The sequence below is a fragment of the Mastigoproctus giganteus genome, chromosome 8 (genome assembly GCF_048544385.1).
Source record: "Mastigoproctus giganteus isolate SK-2022 chromosome 8, ASM4854438v1, whole genome shotgun sequence".
In the NCBI taxonomy this organism is placed as follows: Eukaryota; Metazoa; Arthropoda; class Arachnida; order Uropygi; family Thelyphonidae; genus Mastigoproctus; species Mastigoproctus giganteus.
This window is the reverse complement of record NC_143582.1, coordinates 79,517,995-79,535,963: the sequence shown is the minus strand read 5'-3', so window position 1 is coordinate 79,535,963 and position 17,969 is coordinate 79,517,995. Positions and strand designations below refer to the sequence as shown.

Here is a 17,969-nt window from a genome sequence, read left to right as displayed (position 1 = left end):
TTTTTCCTTATCTTTCCTTTTATTTATTTCATATAGTTATAAAATCATATGCTACAATGGTTAAATAAGGAAAAACATTTTGGGCATTCAAATGCATTCAAAATCCTCCTTTTTAGATCATCTGGAATTGGATGGGAGATATCTTTAATCATGATTAGCACACAAATTAATTTAGTATCAAACTCATTTTCATATAATTAGCTAACTCAGTAATTCATATTTCCATAATTTATAGTTCCATTCTTACTGGCCCAATACAGCAATTTTTTAAGCGATTAATTTTTTGAAATACAGTACTCTCTTTTGAAACTTTCATTAATAGCACTTGATTAATAGCACGCGCTTATTTCTTTCCTTTTACCTCAATCTGTTTTTGTTATTTTAAATTATTTATTTTGCAATTTTGGTGTTAGCTATTATGGACTTTTTGTACTTTTTTACTGCTGCATTTTATTTCCCACTTTTTTTTTTTTTTTTTTTTTTTCAAAACATTATTTAAAGAAATTTGTTAGCGAATTGTTATAGAGGCCTGCAAAAATTTGTAGAATAGAATTTTCATTATATGTTACCTTCCCTAAATTATGCTGATTTAAAAATTAACATCTATTTTTATATCACATGCGGATTTTACGCATAAGTAGAGTTAAAGAAAAAGAAGAAAATAGGTTTTGGTTAAAATTCAGATCTTGGGTACCACTCCATACTTCGACTAAAAATCAGGGAGAAGGCAGTGATTGGTTGGTGCCACTCACTGTTTCCCTGCGGACCCTGTCTGGGGTGTTTATCCCCCCCCCCACTTGCCGCTGTTTTAAAATCGGCAATTCGTTTTCCGATTTTAAAACAGCAGGATGGGTTAAACACCCTACCTAAGCTAAGCACCCCCTTCCTCGACGACACAAAACAATCAGAAACAAAACGCATTCACAATAATCACCCAATCACAGAACTCGACCATACAATCACTCCATTCTACGACCACGCCCACTGCACGGAATCAAGTGGTACTCAAATAGATTTTATACGTATTATTTAATAGCTTGTAATTTATCTGAAAATAAAAATTTGAGAACTTAAGGGATAAAAACAGAAGAATATTAATACAAAATTGAACATTTATGCAGATTTACCAGAACAGACTCAAAACGAGAGGCGGATTTAACGGCGGGCGCTCCCTGGGCCCCGACTTCTTAAGGGTCCACGCAAAACCCCAACAAATTAGTTGAACATATTAGTTCAACTAATATGTTCAACTATTAGTTCAAAACTTTGTGATTATTATTATGCTATTATTAATTATATTATACATATATTATATTCAAATTTTATTGGAAATAAAACATTAATAGTACATATTTTTTATTTATTTAAAAAAATGGTTAACATGTATTTTTATTTTCCGTCTCTCACTTTTTTTTAAGGGGCCCAATATTTTCTTCTGCGCCCAGGGCCTCAATCGACCTTAATCCGCTCCCGCCCAAAAGAATTTATTTCCAGGTCTTTTGACCTAAAATGAATATTTTGGTAATTTTTCAAAGACCAATAGTAATCTTTACAATTCACTTTCTCTCCAATATATTGCTGGAATCGCTTACTATCTTCCTTTTTTCTGGAACCAACATTTTTCAGGAAAAAAGTATCTTTTTCCCTAAGTTGGGAACAATATTTTTGAGGATATCTTTTTTCAAAGCAATCATCATTCCTTCAAATTGTTCATCTGAAATCAATTTTCTTGTCTTTAGCAAAGAAAATGCCTTCTTTTATTTTCACATTAGATAAACTTGGAAATTAACTGCAAAGATACTTAAAAAGCAATTATCATCCCTTGTCTAAAGTTAAAGAGATGCTTATGTAGCCCTAATTTTATATGAAGTGGAGGTAACAGAATTTTAGTTGGGTGCACCAGACTTTTTTTGTTACCGCGTCTCCATTTCCTCAACCGTCTAATACAAGGCTAGCAAATTTTGTGTGGAGCCCTTAAGTTGCCATTTTTCACCCACACAATATGACTTTTAAGTAATTCTGTGATTTTTATTTTATTATTATTTTTAAATAGCTCACTACACATGTAAGAGAATGTATCAATTTTATCAAGCCTCGTATTTGCCATGCTATTTGAAGTACAAAACCTAAATATACAGAACTAAACATGGTTTTACTTTTTTGGATTGTATAGTAAGAACAAAAATAATACAGGGAACATCATTTTGTCATGGTCTGCTGTCTCCGTTCATGCAATAACACAGTTGCCACATTCTGACTTTCGAAAAGATAAATTTGTACATATCTAGGAGTAATGACCTCCTAGATATGTTGTGTAGTGCATGGATGTGAATTATGTCAAATTGAAGAGCTGTATCCAGATTACATCATGTTGGAATGACTTAAAAGAAACAAGCAAACTGCTTTATTCAAGCAAGAAAAGAAGAACATGACCAGCCTTTCTATCATACTTATCCTCCATGAGTGAGGATAACATGACTATGCTTGCATGGCTTATTTAGGATTGTTTTCACCAGAAGTTGAGGATTCAGTTCTTTTTCTTGAGTTCATCAATTTTTCTTCTTTCAAACCTTTTGGTTTATGAACTGGATTTGAACATGAATCAGCCACTCACTAGCGATCACCTGTTTAATTTGCTAACTCTGAAAAGTGCTTGTATGGTTTTTTCACCATTTCTAGACCCTTCTATAAATAAGACTTGTCAAAGGTTGCCATTTCTGACAAAAGACATGTACATAAATGCATCAATTGAAATTATTTAAATCTATCTTTCCTTTTAGCACTTCTTTCTAGATAAAAATTAGGATAAGGACAGCCTATTATCACGAAGTGTTCCTTCTCTTCTTTCCATATCTTTGCTACTCCAGTTTTTAGGCCTACCATAACAGGCATATTATCAATAAGTCAGACAGGTTTTCAAAGGAATCTTGCATGCTTTCAGATTGTTCCGGAGGTGACCAAGGTTGTATCCTGTAATCACCTTCAAATTCTGGCACTGAAAGCAAACTTGCTTTTGATCTGGCATTTTTTTTTATTTTTTATTATAAAAGCTTGGAATCACTGATTACTGCTACTTGTGGCAGTTGAAAATGGCCCATTTTTTAGCCCTATTATTCCTTTATCTGTACAATTACACTAATACTGCTGGTTTTTTTGTTCTTCTAAAACAGTATATGTCTTACATTTCTTTGGCTTTTTAATAAAAGACATTGCTAATTACTTTTGCACATACAAGTATAATGAAATGATTGCAAATTACAAAGAACAAGGCTTATTATCCTAGACAAGTCACCTATCAGTAACACTCCAGACAAACCAAAGACAATTTTATTAGCAAAGATGAGAGATAGTTAAGTCTAAGGCAAGAGCCTCTTTCTCTGCACAGCTATTAGCAAACTGGGTTTGCTACTTAGTACATCGATTTCATATTGTGGAAGCACTTTGGCATGAACTGGCTTGATTGCACTAATCTAAATAAAAGGCACTGCTCCAACAGAGTTGTTGTTGTTGTTGTAGGGCTTTAAGAGAATCAGCAACTATTGCCATCTTGCTCCATGTATATTGTCTGTAAATTGCATGTTCTGTGGTCGATTTTCTGTTTGCTGGACAAAAATGCAAGTTTCCGGGAGAAAAACCATGCTATCCTCGTCTGAGACCAACTAACTCAGTCATGTTTTACCTGTCTGGGTAGCAGACAGGTAAACTGAATGAACTAAAATTTTGGATGGAAACATACTGTATATTATTTTTATCAACAGTGTTATCCAGTTTATGAAAATACAAATGACATACATATTCCCAAAATTAATAATCTGCATAACTTTTTCTTCTTTAATACTAAATGGAATGTATGTTGAGTAAATGCACTTAAGTTGAATATTTCCCACTAGCATTAATGAATAATCCTTATATTTAATTTTGGTCATATTATGGATTACTAAGAAAACAGCATATCCATTTTACTTCATAGCCAAACATATATAAGAAACTGATAATGTCTAATACTTATATATTCCTCCTGTCACAGTAGTCGTAGTTCCTCAGCTTGTGAGCAGACGTCAGTGAGAGATGTGCAGTCACCTGCAAGACTGTCAATGTCTCCAACATATCAGTTAATTCAAGAAGAAGAATGGAAACAATTTCAGAAATCGAATCGTAAAGAACATGCAGCTGTACAAAATCAAGTCTACAATGTTCCAGAATATCAAGAGGCAGATGTTAATCTCTTTGGAATCTCTAAAGAGAAGATCCACCAATCTGGTAGTTTCAGAACCTTAATGACAAGCTTAACAGGACTTACAGAATTTTAAAGAAAATCAGGTATTTACTGAATTCAATCAATATTTACATAATTAAGCCACTCAAATACTGGTCACCTATACACAGCTCCCGACAACAGCAATATGCAAATGTGTGAACTAATTAATATGAATGAGATGAATAATGAAGCAAAAATGAATGCAATTCATCATTTCAAAACTGTTACATAAAAGTGATATTTTGTTTTCTGTCTACTACATTATGGCTTTTTTTTGAAATTAAAGAGCTCTAGTATTAACTTAAAATAACCATTAGTAGATTACAAAATACTATGATACATACAATTTTCAGTTGACCATCAAGGATAATCTTTTGGAAAATATTCTGACATTTCTCACTCCCCAAGAAAATAAAAATATCCTTCACTTGCATCATTGTATATCAAATATCAAAACACTAAAAGCAAACTATCTGCTATAGAAACACAGTTTGGTTATTGAGGAAGGTATTATGTTACTGGCCTCAGTTAGAAAAAGACTGCCATTACAGACAAAAGCATTGACAGATGACATTTTAAAAATTACTGATTCTTATCATTAATTGTATTTGCAATAGGATACACAACCCACACTCTAGCTCAATCCTGATTTCATTAACTGAATAAATTAATTTGGCATGTGTATTATACATATAGTGTATTTTGTAATATGTGAGCCATACTTTCAAGATCGATTCAGCACCTGAAAATAATGAAAAAATTTTGAACATATGCCCAAACTCACTATTTTTCAGAGCTACAGCCTATTTTGTGTTCCAATGATTATCCACTTTACCTTTAAAGAGGTGCTCAAAATGACAATAATAGTAATAATGTCATATATAATAATAAAATAACAATAATAACATACTTCATTATGGACTGTGTGGCATGTCCAAAAATTCCAGCAACTGTTCAGATTTATTGGCATTGTTATTCTACATGTTGGCAAAGCATTTTAATGTCATTAGATTGGTGTTATGTAAATGATAGATTTAAGATTACCACAGATAAAATTTGAGTGGATTCAGGTCGAGGGAGCGAGTAGGCCATGCAAGAGAGCCTCCATAGCATATCTATTTATCAGGAAAATACTCATCGAAAATAGTCTCTGTCAACTAGATTAAAATGAGGCATGTATAAACCACATATGATATCAGACAGCAAGAGCTAATCAAGCATTTGCCAATAATTCCTACCTATACATTAATACTAAATAGTTGCTGGTGTTTTGAATAGATGACAGGAAAATTCTCTACTGTCCAGTCGTGAGTTCAGTGAAAATAGATTACTCCATTTCTTTGTTGTTTTCTAATAGTTTTTCTTGTAAAACCATTAGAAAACAACATGGAGGTAGAAAAAGTAGATTGCAAGCACACTGTTGAAGAAAGCTTCAGCTTTAGTAAAGCATAGTAATCTTTAAATGTCATACAAATAAAGCTGTTTCCATAAAATTTTTCACATGTACAACACCCTCTGCTGCTACTATCCTTAGGGTGCTGTCACCAGGATTTTTCTCCATGCCATCGAAGGCCTACTCATCCAACCTAATAGTTCCAGTGCTGATTGGTCTTCCACTATTTGAAAATCATTTGTTGAATGATCTTGTATCTGTAGGATGCTTGTCTATTCTTTGAAGGGTCATCTTATCTGGCAGACAACAATTCAGAAACCTTTCCACATACAGATATCTTACAGTAGTCCCATCACACTTGGAAAAGTACATTCATGTGATGCATGTTTATCATTTCTCCGTCTTAAGCAGCCTCTATTCTTACTTCAAATACACACTATCACTTAAGCAAAAAAAACTTTTCAGAACTAATTTTACAGTAAGAAGTTACTGTAAAATCTTCTTACTGTAACCTTTTACAGTAAGAAGTTATGATTGCAAACAGTAAAAATACCATTTCAAAATAAATTGAAACTATGCACACAGGGACAGTAATTAATTTTTATACTTATCTACACTGTTACCATTTTTTACCAAATAATTTTTGGAACATAAAAATGGGCTAAAACCTGGAAAAAGTTATTTCAGGCATACATCCATATGAACTTTTTTGTTGTTAGGTCCTAAATTAATTGTGAAAGTATGGCCCACATGTTATAAAACACCCTGTATGTCTATCTATGATCCTAAAACTATTTAAATAAGGTTTTATATATATATATATATATATATATATATATATATATATATATATATATATATATATAAAAAAAACATTATTTTTTTTTATTTTTTAAACTTAATACAAACTGGATAAGTTGGAGAAATTGAATTCAACTGGAGCAATTTAAAAAGAATTTAGAATATAAGTATTAGGGGTGAAAACTATACCCATGATGCCAAAGGACCAAGTATTTAGGTAAGGTAACCTAAGTTGGACTTCTTTGTTGTAGCCTATAAATAAACACATAGAATATAATAAAATAAAATAAAATAGTAAAATTAAAGTGATGTAGCTAATTATAAATATTTGGATACATTGAATGGAATGTTAACTAGGGTTCAACTCAATATATCCCATCAATAATTAGCTGAGGCTATTTGTTTCTGTTTGCCAGTTTTTTATGCTTAAATATGCTGAGAATTTATTTTGAATATATTATAAATTTAGTTTAATTACTTTAATATACATTAAATTTATCAGAAAACTGGCAGAATAACAGCTAGGCCGACAGATAGCAGTGAAAATTAATTATAAAAAAATAATGGAAATGAATCAAGAATAATAAATGTGAGTACCAACTTAATTAGTGCAGTTTATTCATGTAGTGAAAAGGAAAACTTATGCCTAAATTAAGGTGAATAGGAAGAGGAATAAGGATAGTAATAGACCTCAATCTCCCTCAAATTGCTGTAATAGATTTTGAGGTATAAAAATAATTTAGAGGCAGAAAGCAAAAGCATAGAAACAGCATATTAAATAAATACTTGGGATTTACCGGGAGCGTAACTGCCCGACCTTTTAAGGATCCTGTTACTACAGTATTTAAGGATATTTGATGTAAATTAGAAGACATTTTAGAATACCCAATGTTTCATAAATCCAATAATGAATAGAAAAATCCTGATATAATAGAAGTTTTATGGATAAGATAAAAATATAGAAGCTCTCTAGGAAATTATAAGAATAAATCTGCATTTACTTAAATAGCTGATCAAATAGTAAATCAAAATTTTGATTTACTATTTGATCAAATCTGTTTTGTTTACTATTTTATAATTTACTATTTGATCAGCTATTTAAGTAAATGTGGATTTATTCTTATAATTTCCTAGAGAGCTTCTATATTTTTATCTTATCCATTAAACTTCTATTATATCAGGTATTTTCTATTCATTATTTTATTTTATATCTTATTCATAATATTGCTCCAGATGAATGCAATTTCTCCAATTTATCCAGTTTAAAAAATAAAAAATAAGGTTATATACAGACTAATGTAATGTTCAATCGTTATTTTGATGGCATTAATCTGTTCTGATACTCTTTCTATTCTTCATATTCCATATTCTTCTACCTACATAATTTTCATATATAGTTATATCACTTTACTATTTTTAGCATAATCTAACAATACGAGTTGCAGGTTGCTCATCTGTAGTACACAGACTTTATCCCCTCTGTTAAATGATAAAAACAACAGCCAATGTAAACTTCTGGAATAAGCTAATTTTGTTTTTGTTCATATCACTATAATTTAAATAACTATAATTAAGTACACCCTTAAGCTAATGACCATAACCTGAATGTCTTTGAAAATGAAAGTGAAATAGCTTTGAACAGATTCTTTAATAACATTTTGATTCTACAGGAATTAATTCATCGCAGCCTTTTGCCATTAGAATCTGAAAACTAGCACACCTTTTGTATTACCTTTCTATAAAAATAGAGATTAAAAAGACCACTATCAATCTTCAAGGCTAATCATTAAACAATGGATAACATTGTAACCTAAAAGTACATTTTCAAAAATTTATTTCATGCAAAGTAATGCAAAAAAGAGACAAATATATTTAAGGAAAGCAAAACTAAAATAAAAAACACACAATAAGAATGCACCAAAAGTATGTGCATGTTAAATAAGCATTCTTTAAAAATACTCAATTTCTGTTTGTGTCACTTTACGTGAAATAAAGTATTATTTATATTTTTAGATACCCTCATAACCTCAACTATTACAAAACTCCACAATGTTATAATCTACTCTCCAAAACTTGTTAAAAACAATAACTAATCAGTAAAATTTATCTGAATGGCCCCATCGAATCTCTCTTTCTTTCTTTTAATATTTCATTCCATAGGATTAGATAGAAGGTCATACAAGCTTTGCTAACTTTTTCACTAATACAGTTTGTTTGATGTTCATATTTAAAAACTCATTTGACTAATTTCATATCAATCACACTGCAGGCCTTACACATTTCATTCATGGAATGAAATTAGTGAAATGAAATTAGTCAACTGAATATTGTACCAAAATGCTATTTCAGAACACAGTACAAAGCAGAATATAGGAATGATAATTTAGCAATAAAAATATGATAAACTAAAGCAATTCATCCCAACTTAGGTAGGTTAAAGCTACATTACACTTTATATATATTCCAATAACCTGACCTAATCTAAAATAAGGTAATCTAACCTAATATATTTTATGTTAGCTCACCTTATATTTTTAAGTGTGTATATTTGTAATATTATTCATTATATTTTAAGGCTAAGAATAACATAAAGTGATAAGATGTATATAAGAGCTGCAGTGTTTGCCTGAAATGGAAATAAGTCTAATCTAAACCCTGTTATGAAGTACAGACATCCAACTGCAGTTATCAAAACATTGGCAAAGTTTACACAGCCTTCTAACACGTCAGAGAGCACGGTGGACTTTATGGTAAATTTTGTCAAATATTTGGTGGATTACTGCTATTATTCACTCAAATCTTTAACTTACAAGTTGTAAATAGATATAATTATGAAATGCTGCAAATTTGGCAATTAGAGTGTTGATAATTTTTGTATGAACAATGTTTAAAAATTGATTTATGTTGTGATATTGTAATTTCTAAGATTTGGTGTGAATCATTTATATGGTTCCTATCATGATTATTCAATTTGGAAATAGTCCTGTGCTGTAATTTTAGTTACTAGAAAAAAAAATTTTTAAAGTACAAAATGTGAATCAAATTATTGTCATTGTGAAAAAAGGATATTTCAGTTAAATTTCTGTTTCATTTTGACCATTATGTGATTTATGTGTACACTGACTATGTCTATAAAAAGACTTGTTTACCCATAGCAAGCCATATCAATTTTGTGATGATAATGGCAGTTGAGTTACTTTTGTTTGCTGTTTTCTGTTATTTTTTTTTATTCCTATAATAGGATTGTTAGTGAGCCTCTGCAAATAGAACACTGTACAGTAATTTATTGAAAAAATAAAATAAAATATAAAATATTTGCCTTGGAGTTATCATCCATCTTCAAGTTGTTTTAATTGTTATTTTAATTAGCTGTTTTAATAAGTACTGGAAATTAACCCACAGGTTATCATTCAAGTTCTAGAAAAGAACTCACTTCATACTGTTTAATAAATTAAGCTAAAAAGTTTTTTTTTTTTTTCCCTCCATAAGGTATAAGTTACCAAACTTTTATACCTTGTATCCCTTTAAAATATTTCATAAATTTCATGTCCCCCACCTTCCAAAAAAAAAAAAAATTGCAAACAGATTTATCATAAAATTCCTAAAATTTGCAAGCACTTTGAATTCATTAGTACTATGTCATAACTAAACTAATCAACCAAACAAAGGATTTAAAAAATGTTTGTCTGTATTTAATTAAAAAAAGTATTTCATACAAACAGCACGCTCCAACACTTTGAGAACCTCAGCCCAAAATCATCATTCTTCAAGAAATCTTTTTCTTTTTTTTTTTTTTTTTTAAGGATATAACTGTTTAAAGAAACTATAAAATACAGTGCTCTAAAGAATTTTTCAAGTCTTAGCCCACAGGAACTATTCCTAGTAACTACTTTTAGCCCACAAGAGAAAAACTTTTTTATTTATAAATATAAACATATCCCAAGATAAAATTTAGTAATATTCAAACCAGTCTATCTACTGATGTTGGAAGTTATTATCATAACTTTTTGATAAGAAAAAATGAAAAGTTTACCTTCCTGTACCCCTTCCAACAGGTCCACACCTTTCTTAAAGTTCCCATGACTGTACACTATATTCAAGATGTGGTTTAACAGTGCTTTACATAATGATAGAAGAAACCCCATCAGATCCAAAACTACAAGCAGTACAAAAGTAATGCCTCCTATTTTTTTCCTCAGAAAATTTAATTTCTACAACTATGCCTTTTATATCAATTAATCCTCCATCATTAATAAACACTGTTATTTTTTCACAAAGTCTATGCACATTCTCTATTTCCACATTTTCTATGCATTTCTGCCATTTCTGAGTCAGATGCTGTATTCCAATCCTATAAAAGTCCTTACCCTTGCTCCAAAGGGCTTCGCGAACACTGTGCTTAAGCTGGTTGTCATCCGAAAAATGAGTTCCATGGAGTGCATCCTTCAGCTGGTGAAGAGGCACTTGCCGGAAGATGCAAGATCCAGGCTATGAGAGGGGTGAGGAAGAACAGTGAACCCCCAGTTTTGCAATGGCCTCCATCACGTGCAGACTGGTGTGAGATTGTGCGTTGTCATGGAGAAGAATCTCATTAAGGTTTTTGTCCAGTCGAACTCTACAGATGGCTTTCAACTTTTTCAATATTTCCATCTATTGATCTGAGTTGATTGTGGTGCCACACTCCAAGAAGTCCACAGGCAAGACTCCATCTTTGTCCCAAAACAGTGTCGCCATGATTTGACCGACAGAAGGCTGTCTTTTGAACTTCTTGCACAGTGAATTTTGATGGTCCCACCCATCGACTGTCTCTTCGTTTCAGGGTCATAATGGTGGACTCAGGTTTCGTCACCTGTGACTATGCATGAAAGAAAAACCTCTCCCTTCACTCTCGTAGTGTTGGAGAAGTTCTGTACAGATGACTTTCCAAGCATCTTTATGTTCATGTGGCAGCATTTTTGGAACCCACTGGGTTCAAACCTTGTAGCCTAGTTTCTTTATGATGGTTATCACAGTAGGTTTCCCTATACCTTCTGCATCACACAATTCATGTGTTGTGATGCAGTAGTCCTCTTTGTCTCAGCTCGATCTGGCTTTTGTTGTCTGCTGTCACTGATGTTACTGGCCAGCCGTTTTGAGGCTTGTCAACAATATCACTTTCCCTACTATTAAGCGGAGTTGGATCGCCAATATGGCTGCCTTACTAGTCAGATGGGTTATTTTTAGCTCCATGATTTTGCTTTCAAATATGCTAAGTGTTCTCCAGTTCAAGTAGTGTTCCTACTGGAAGATAAAAGTATAGGGAGTCCACTGGTGAAATTCTTTTGCCATTTTATTGGGAAAATTGTCAGGTTGAACGTCATTTATCTGTATCCTTTATTACCAGACCACATGGTCACCATGTGGCTGACAACAGGGCTATAGAGAGGCAACTGACATAACGTGGGGAGGTATCCCTAACTGTGTAACTTTGGACAGTGATCCTGCCCAAAAAATTTCAACAATATCTCTGTTTTGTACTGCAAGGAACAATGACTTCAGTGTTTCTCCCCGCGACTGCCACATACTTACCATGGACAGATCGTACCTCTGCAACTATATGAGAAGTGAAAAAACTAAGTTCACCTTCGTCATCAGCACTATTAAAAATCACCACAGAAAGTAGGTCCGGTGCCTCTTGGGATACTTTTCCATCTGGGTGTTCCCCCCACCTGCCAGTGGGAGAGAGTCTAAAACTTGGCCAGTTGATTGTAGGGCAACAAATATACCCACAGACTTATGGTTTTAACCCTTCAACAGCTCTTGGAGCCCCTAACAAAGTAATACAATTAGGAACTGTTAATACAGACAACCTTGTTATTCCAGAAACTTTACGAAATGGAAAATGCAGTTGTGGAAATGATCTCAAATGACTCACAAAGCCAATATGAGGAAGTCATGACAGAACAAACTCCAACTGAAAGAGTTGATGACCCTGAAGAACAAAGACAGACCACAAAAAGGAAGAACAGAACAACAGTCCTGAAATCCGACTGGGAAATGTGCAGCACTAATGAAGCCAAGGAACCGCAAGAGTAGCACAAAAGTATCAAACACCAAAGGCATGGGGACAAAACCCCCATTGGACCCTACCCTGCCCCAGGGGACAGTCTGGGAGCAGGCCTTAATCTTACGTACAGAGTTAAAGAACATTATGAAAGACAATAGCAGTAGAATATTCTCCATGCTAAGAGCAGAGATTGTTATAAGATGGACAAAACTGGAAGCAATACTGTTTAAAACAAATGAGGAGCACCAGAAAGCACCAGAACAGGGAGCAAGAAACAACAAACGAGGTTATCAAAGCTAAAATCATGGAATCCATGAAAGAAGACCTTAAAAGAACACTGATAAAGTCAATTAGAAATATGAGGGGCACTGGAATTGCCATTGGGATGGAGACTAAAGGAGAAATACAAGCAATCGTGGAAAATCCCAAGCTGGCGACTCCGGGACTGCAGGCAGAACCCCTAGAAGGAGGGGTCCAATGGCGATCATATTTGGCCTGCAGGACCTAGTAGAGGAACCTACAGGAGATCATGCCAGACCAGGAGTCGAAGGAACCTATAACCCAGAGATACTCGACCATGTCCAAAGACAATAATGTTCAAAATTGGGTCGTGGAATTCACACCAGATGAATGGCGGGCTGTAATGGATCTGACCTGCAATGGAGCTCACATAGATTCAAGGAACATGTGGTGGTGCCAAAATGTTTCAGGTGTCTGAAGTTTGGCCACACCACCCACACGTGTGCGCAGATGGCTCCGACCTGCGGCACTGCACGAGTTCAGAAACTGCACAAATAAGAGCAACAATCCTACATGCGCAAACTGCAAAACAAAATGGACACCAACCACTCAATAAGAGTCAAAGTGCCTATGTTATATTAAAGTGAAAGAAATATACCAAAACAGAACCGATTATGGAGACGCTCTAAAAAATAACTGCACAGAGGCTAAGATAATCCAGCACAATGTGCAGAGGGCTAAAGCGGTTGCTGACCAGCTGAGATTGAGGGCCAATGAGGGGGCCAATATCCTTCTAATTCAGGAGCCATACGCTCATGGTGAAAAGGTAAGAGGATACTCTTTAGCCTACAAGCTCATACAAAATGATGGCAACACCCCATGGGCAGCAATAATAGTGGAAAACCCTAACATAACGGTGACAAAGGTTGGACAGCTATGTTTGCCGTGGATGGTCTGTGACCACGTGATCTCACCATTTGGGGACTTCTTTGTGATCTCCTTCTTCAGCCGACCGGGACAGGATATCACTCCAGCTACCAACTACCTGCAGCATCTCCTAGACATATAACCAGACCAAAAAATAATTATTGGATCAGACGTCAATTGCTGATCACCTACATGGCACGGCACCACACCACAGATGATAGGGGAGCTCCTGGAAGACTTAGTCTCTGGATCACGGCTGACTGTCCTAAACAAACCAAACCAGCTCCCAACTTATTGCAACCTACAGTGGGAGGTGACGATTGATATCTCCCTTGCCACAACCAATTTGGTCTCACATGTCGCAGGCTGGAGGGTGGAGAACTCCTGGACCACCGGGTAATCACCTTCCAGATGAAAAGATACCTTGCCAGAATTTCAGCAACTAGACAGCAGCTCAATAGGTTCACCATCAAAAAGCGGATTGGAACCTCTTTGCAGAAACACTCACTGAAGCAATCCACTCTAGATATCAAGAAATCCAAGCAGAGACTGAGCTGGATGCCCAGCAACAAAATGCTACGGATCTCATAACAAATATCACCCAAATGGCAATAAAAAGAAAAAACCCTATGCCCAGAGCAGTCCCATGGTGGTCCCAGGAGCTACAGGAACTGAGGAAGGAGGTAACAAGAAGAAGGAAAGACTTCCAGCGAGCCCACAGAACTTGGCCGGAACAAGAGGTGGAGGCACTAAAACAACTATACAGAATGGCAAGAAACCAGTAAACAGACAAGATTCAGAGAAGTAAAACAAATGCATGGGAACTAGTGAAAACAACAACCCCTGGAGGGTGGTACAAGGTCACAACAAACTCCCCAGAGGCAAGGTACTTATAACAACAAGAACCCCCCCCCCCCCAAGGCCAGCTAACCACTACATGGGAACAATCGATAAACATCCTGGATACTACAGGGAACGAGTGGCGCCGAGAACTGAACAACATCGAGAACTCTGCCACCAGAACGATAACTATGATCCAGAAGCACAGGAACCCCCTTCACCTTGGAAGAGCTGCAGCAGATGGCAACAAGGATTAGAAACAGAAAGTGCCCCGGCACAGACCAGATGGAATCTGAGATCGTCAAGCGAGTGGTTGAATTGCACCCAACTTACTCCTGCAACTATATAACTGCTGTCTGAAAGTGGGATACTTCCCAAAACAGTGGACATCTAGTCTAAAATTAATCCTCAAAACTGCCAGCAAGAACCCCGAGCAACCAGAATCATACAGGCCAATAGCGCTCCTAACCACGGCAAGTAAACTCTATGAAAGACTCTTACACAAGCAACTACAGCAACACTATACAGCAGCGGACTTAAATGCACCAAACCAATATGCCTTCAAGCCTGGATCCTCCACAACAGATGCCATGAGGAATCTCCCCATTGCAGTGGAAGAATTCCAAAGCAAATACATTCTGGCCATTTCGGTTTATTTTGCTGGGGTGTTCGACTCCCTCTGGGCAGACTCTAACAGGCACAAACTCTTAACAAACCTCTTTCATGCCATCAGCTCCTACCTCTCACAGCGAAAGATAGAAGTCATAACCACATACCAAAGATTAGTCAGAGAAGTACACAGAGGATCCCGCAAGGGTCAGTTTTTGGCCCACTGTTGTGGAATTTCATCTTCAATGAGTTCCTGCATATCGACCTGGGAGACGTCAAGTCACAGGCATTCACCAACAGCTTCATTTTGACTGTGGCGGCTGACTCCAGAGCCCAGCTGGAAATAGCAGCAAACAGAGCCCTCACCACTCTACAGGAATGGACAGAAGCAAACTACGTGGTAACATTGCCCACCAAAACAACATCTATACTCCTCAGAGGAACCCTTAATCCAAGCAGATAAAAATAAACAGAGCCACAATCAGGTTCACCACCCAAATGAGATACAGCGACATAATCCTCGACACAAAGCTCACGTTCAAGCAGCACCTCATACAACTCAGAAACTATGTTGCCATGGTAGCCTGAGTCACGTGACGAGACTGGGGACTAAAAAGGACACTGGCTCTTTATTACAAAGCCACTTTTATCCTTATAATCATATATGCAGCTGCCACATTCTACCACAAAATGATGATAGTAACCAACAAAAGGATCATTAATTCAACACAGCTTGGTTTGGTTTGGTTTTGATTTTATTGGCGCATTAGCTACTAGGCTATAATGCGCCAAGACCATGTCATTTATAAAAAAGTTTAAACTTTCAGTGACCTAATTAGTTAGGTCACTATGTCCAAAGGTCACTATGCCTTCGATTCCCTCTGGTGGCCCAGCGTCCTGGGCAGACTCCGAAGAGCGCATGTCCCAGAAAACTTATATAGATGCATCAAGACCTATCTCCAGGACCGGCGAGTTGTCGTGTCTGCTCCCCACTGCAGTGTCTCCAGACCAGTCTTCAGGGGATGCCCTCAGGGATCTGTCCTGGGGCCTCTCCTCTGGAATCTGGTGCTGGATGATTTCCTGAACACCAAACTCAACAATGTACAAACCCAGGCCTATGCAGATGACCTGGTCATGCTCTTTTCTGCCAATAACAGAACCCAACTAGAAGCAACTGCCAACCAGGCCATCTCCACCCTTCAAGCTTGGGCAGAGCATAACAACCTAAAGATCTCCCCAGAGAAAACCAATTCGATCCTACTAAAAGGCACCCTTGATTTGAGAAGACCACCCCAAATCAAGGTCAATGGTGTTACAGTAAAACTAAAAACAGAGCTTAAATATCTAGGTTTGATCTTAGACAAAAACCTTTCCTTCACTCCTCATCTAGACCAACTCAGGATTAAGATCAGGAAGTATGCTGCCCAAGTCTCAAGAGTTGCCCGGAAGGACTGGGGCTTAAAGAAGAGAACGCTGTCACTCTTCTATAAGGCAGTTTTCATCCCGGTTATCACCTATGCTTCTGGAGTCTGGTACAAGAAGGCCAATACCGTAGTAAACAGATCGCGCCTAGGAACTATCCAGCGCTCTCTTCTCCTTCTGTCCTCGCGTGCTTGTCGCACTGTCAGCACCCATGCGCTACAGGTCCTCACTGGATCTCTTCCACTGGACCTGGAGATTGTTCGTCATGGGTTGCTCTACCAAATAGCCAAAGGAAGAGCAGTTACTTGTGCAGGTTTCACCACTGACCCAGCAAATAATAGAAACGCTGAAAAGATGAGACTTAATGAACATCTAACAGACACCTGGCAAGAAAGATGGCAGACATCAACTAAAGGCGCTGTCACCAAAAGATTCCTCCCTGATGTCAGGGCCTTCTACCCCCTCACACCTGTCTGGTTTTCACCAGGACTCTATGCTACCTACCTCCTCACTGGACATGGCTCCTTCCAGAAAAAACTACATGACTTCAGAATTTCAGACTCACCCCGCTGCCACTGTGGAGAGGATCAGACGTGGGAGCACCTTGCCCACAGCTGTGAAATCTACGAGGACTTCAGGAGGATCCTAATAACAAAACTACGCTTCAACTACCAAAATCAAGAACACCTCACCCTACAGAATGAAGAAACTTACCGAGCTCTGACTCAATTTGCAATGGACTTATTTACCAGGCAGAAAGCACTACCACCACCTTAGTATCCGAATCAATAGGTCATAACAACCATGACTGCCAATTGTTGCTATTCATCATTGAGCCATGAATGCTAATGCCTTGGACCAACTTGCACAAGACTTGACCAGCAGTGCAATCAAAGACAGGGTCCACACATACTTTGACAAATTCCTCATCATTGATTCCTGGACAAACTTTTCTCGACCAGACGTGACACATCTCATCAAGAAGAGGCCTAGCATCGATCCCTGGACTTGACCATTAATCTTGGACTCCCGGTTTTGACCACCCCCACTGTTCGTTCTGATGGACTACTGGACCAGCCTTCAGTCTGGATGCGACAAAGACTCACCAAATGGAGTCCCAATGACGGCACCTGAACTAGACCTTACTGAACATGACCCATCCACCATAGCAGCACTCGCACTGCTGGATTTCCAGCAAGTTGTCGGCTGCAACTGACTGGCCGTGCTAGCTGTACCTACCCTGAACTTGCGGGGTATATCTCTCTCTCATTTTTTTTTTTTTTTTTTCCGGCTTTCTTCTGTTTCCTGCCATCCGTTCTTTACTCCCCCCCCCTATTTTTCTCTTACAGAATGATTTTTTTTTTTTTTTTTTTTTATTTATTATTATTATTTTTTATTTTTATTTATTTTTTTTTTTGTGGGGAGGTGGTTTT

The 17,969-nt window shown here is 36.4% G+C and overlaps 1 protein-coding gene across 2 annotated transcripts in view; it reads left to right on the top strand.

Moving 5' to 3' along the window:
* Positions 1–9,768, top strand: part of LOC150081660 (LIM domain-binding protein 3-like) — a 71,953-nt gene extending 62,185 nt beyond the window's left edge. The window contains exons 7-8 of one of the 2 annotated variants that reach the window (XM_090380582.1): positions 4,028–4,320; positions 9,028–9,768. In XM_090380582.1, coding sequence (XP_090236708.1) covers positions 4,028–4,310 — 283 coding nt within the window. In that variant the 3' untranslated portion in view covers positions 4,311–4,320; positions 9,028–9,768. Of the gene's footprint in view, positions 1–4,027; positions 6,461–9,027 lie in introns of those variants that run through there. The other variant, XM_090380583.1, reaches the window with a different exon arrangement.
* Positions 9,769–17,969: the final 8,201 nt, after the last annotated feature.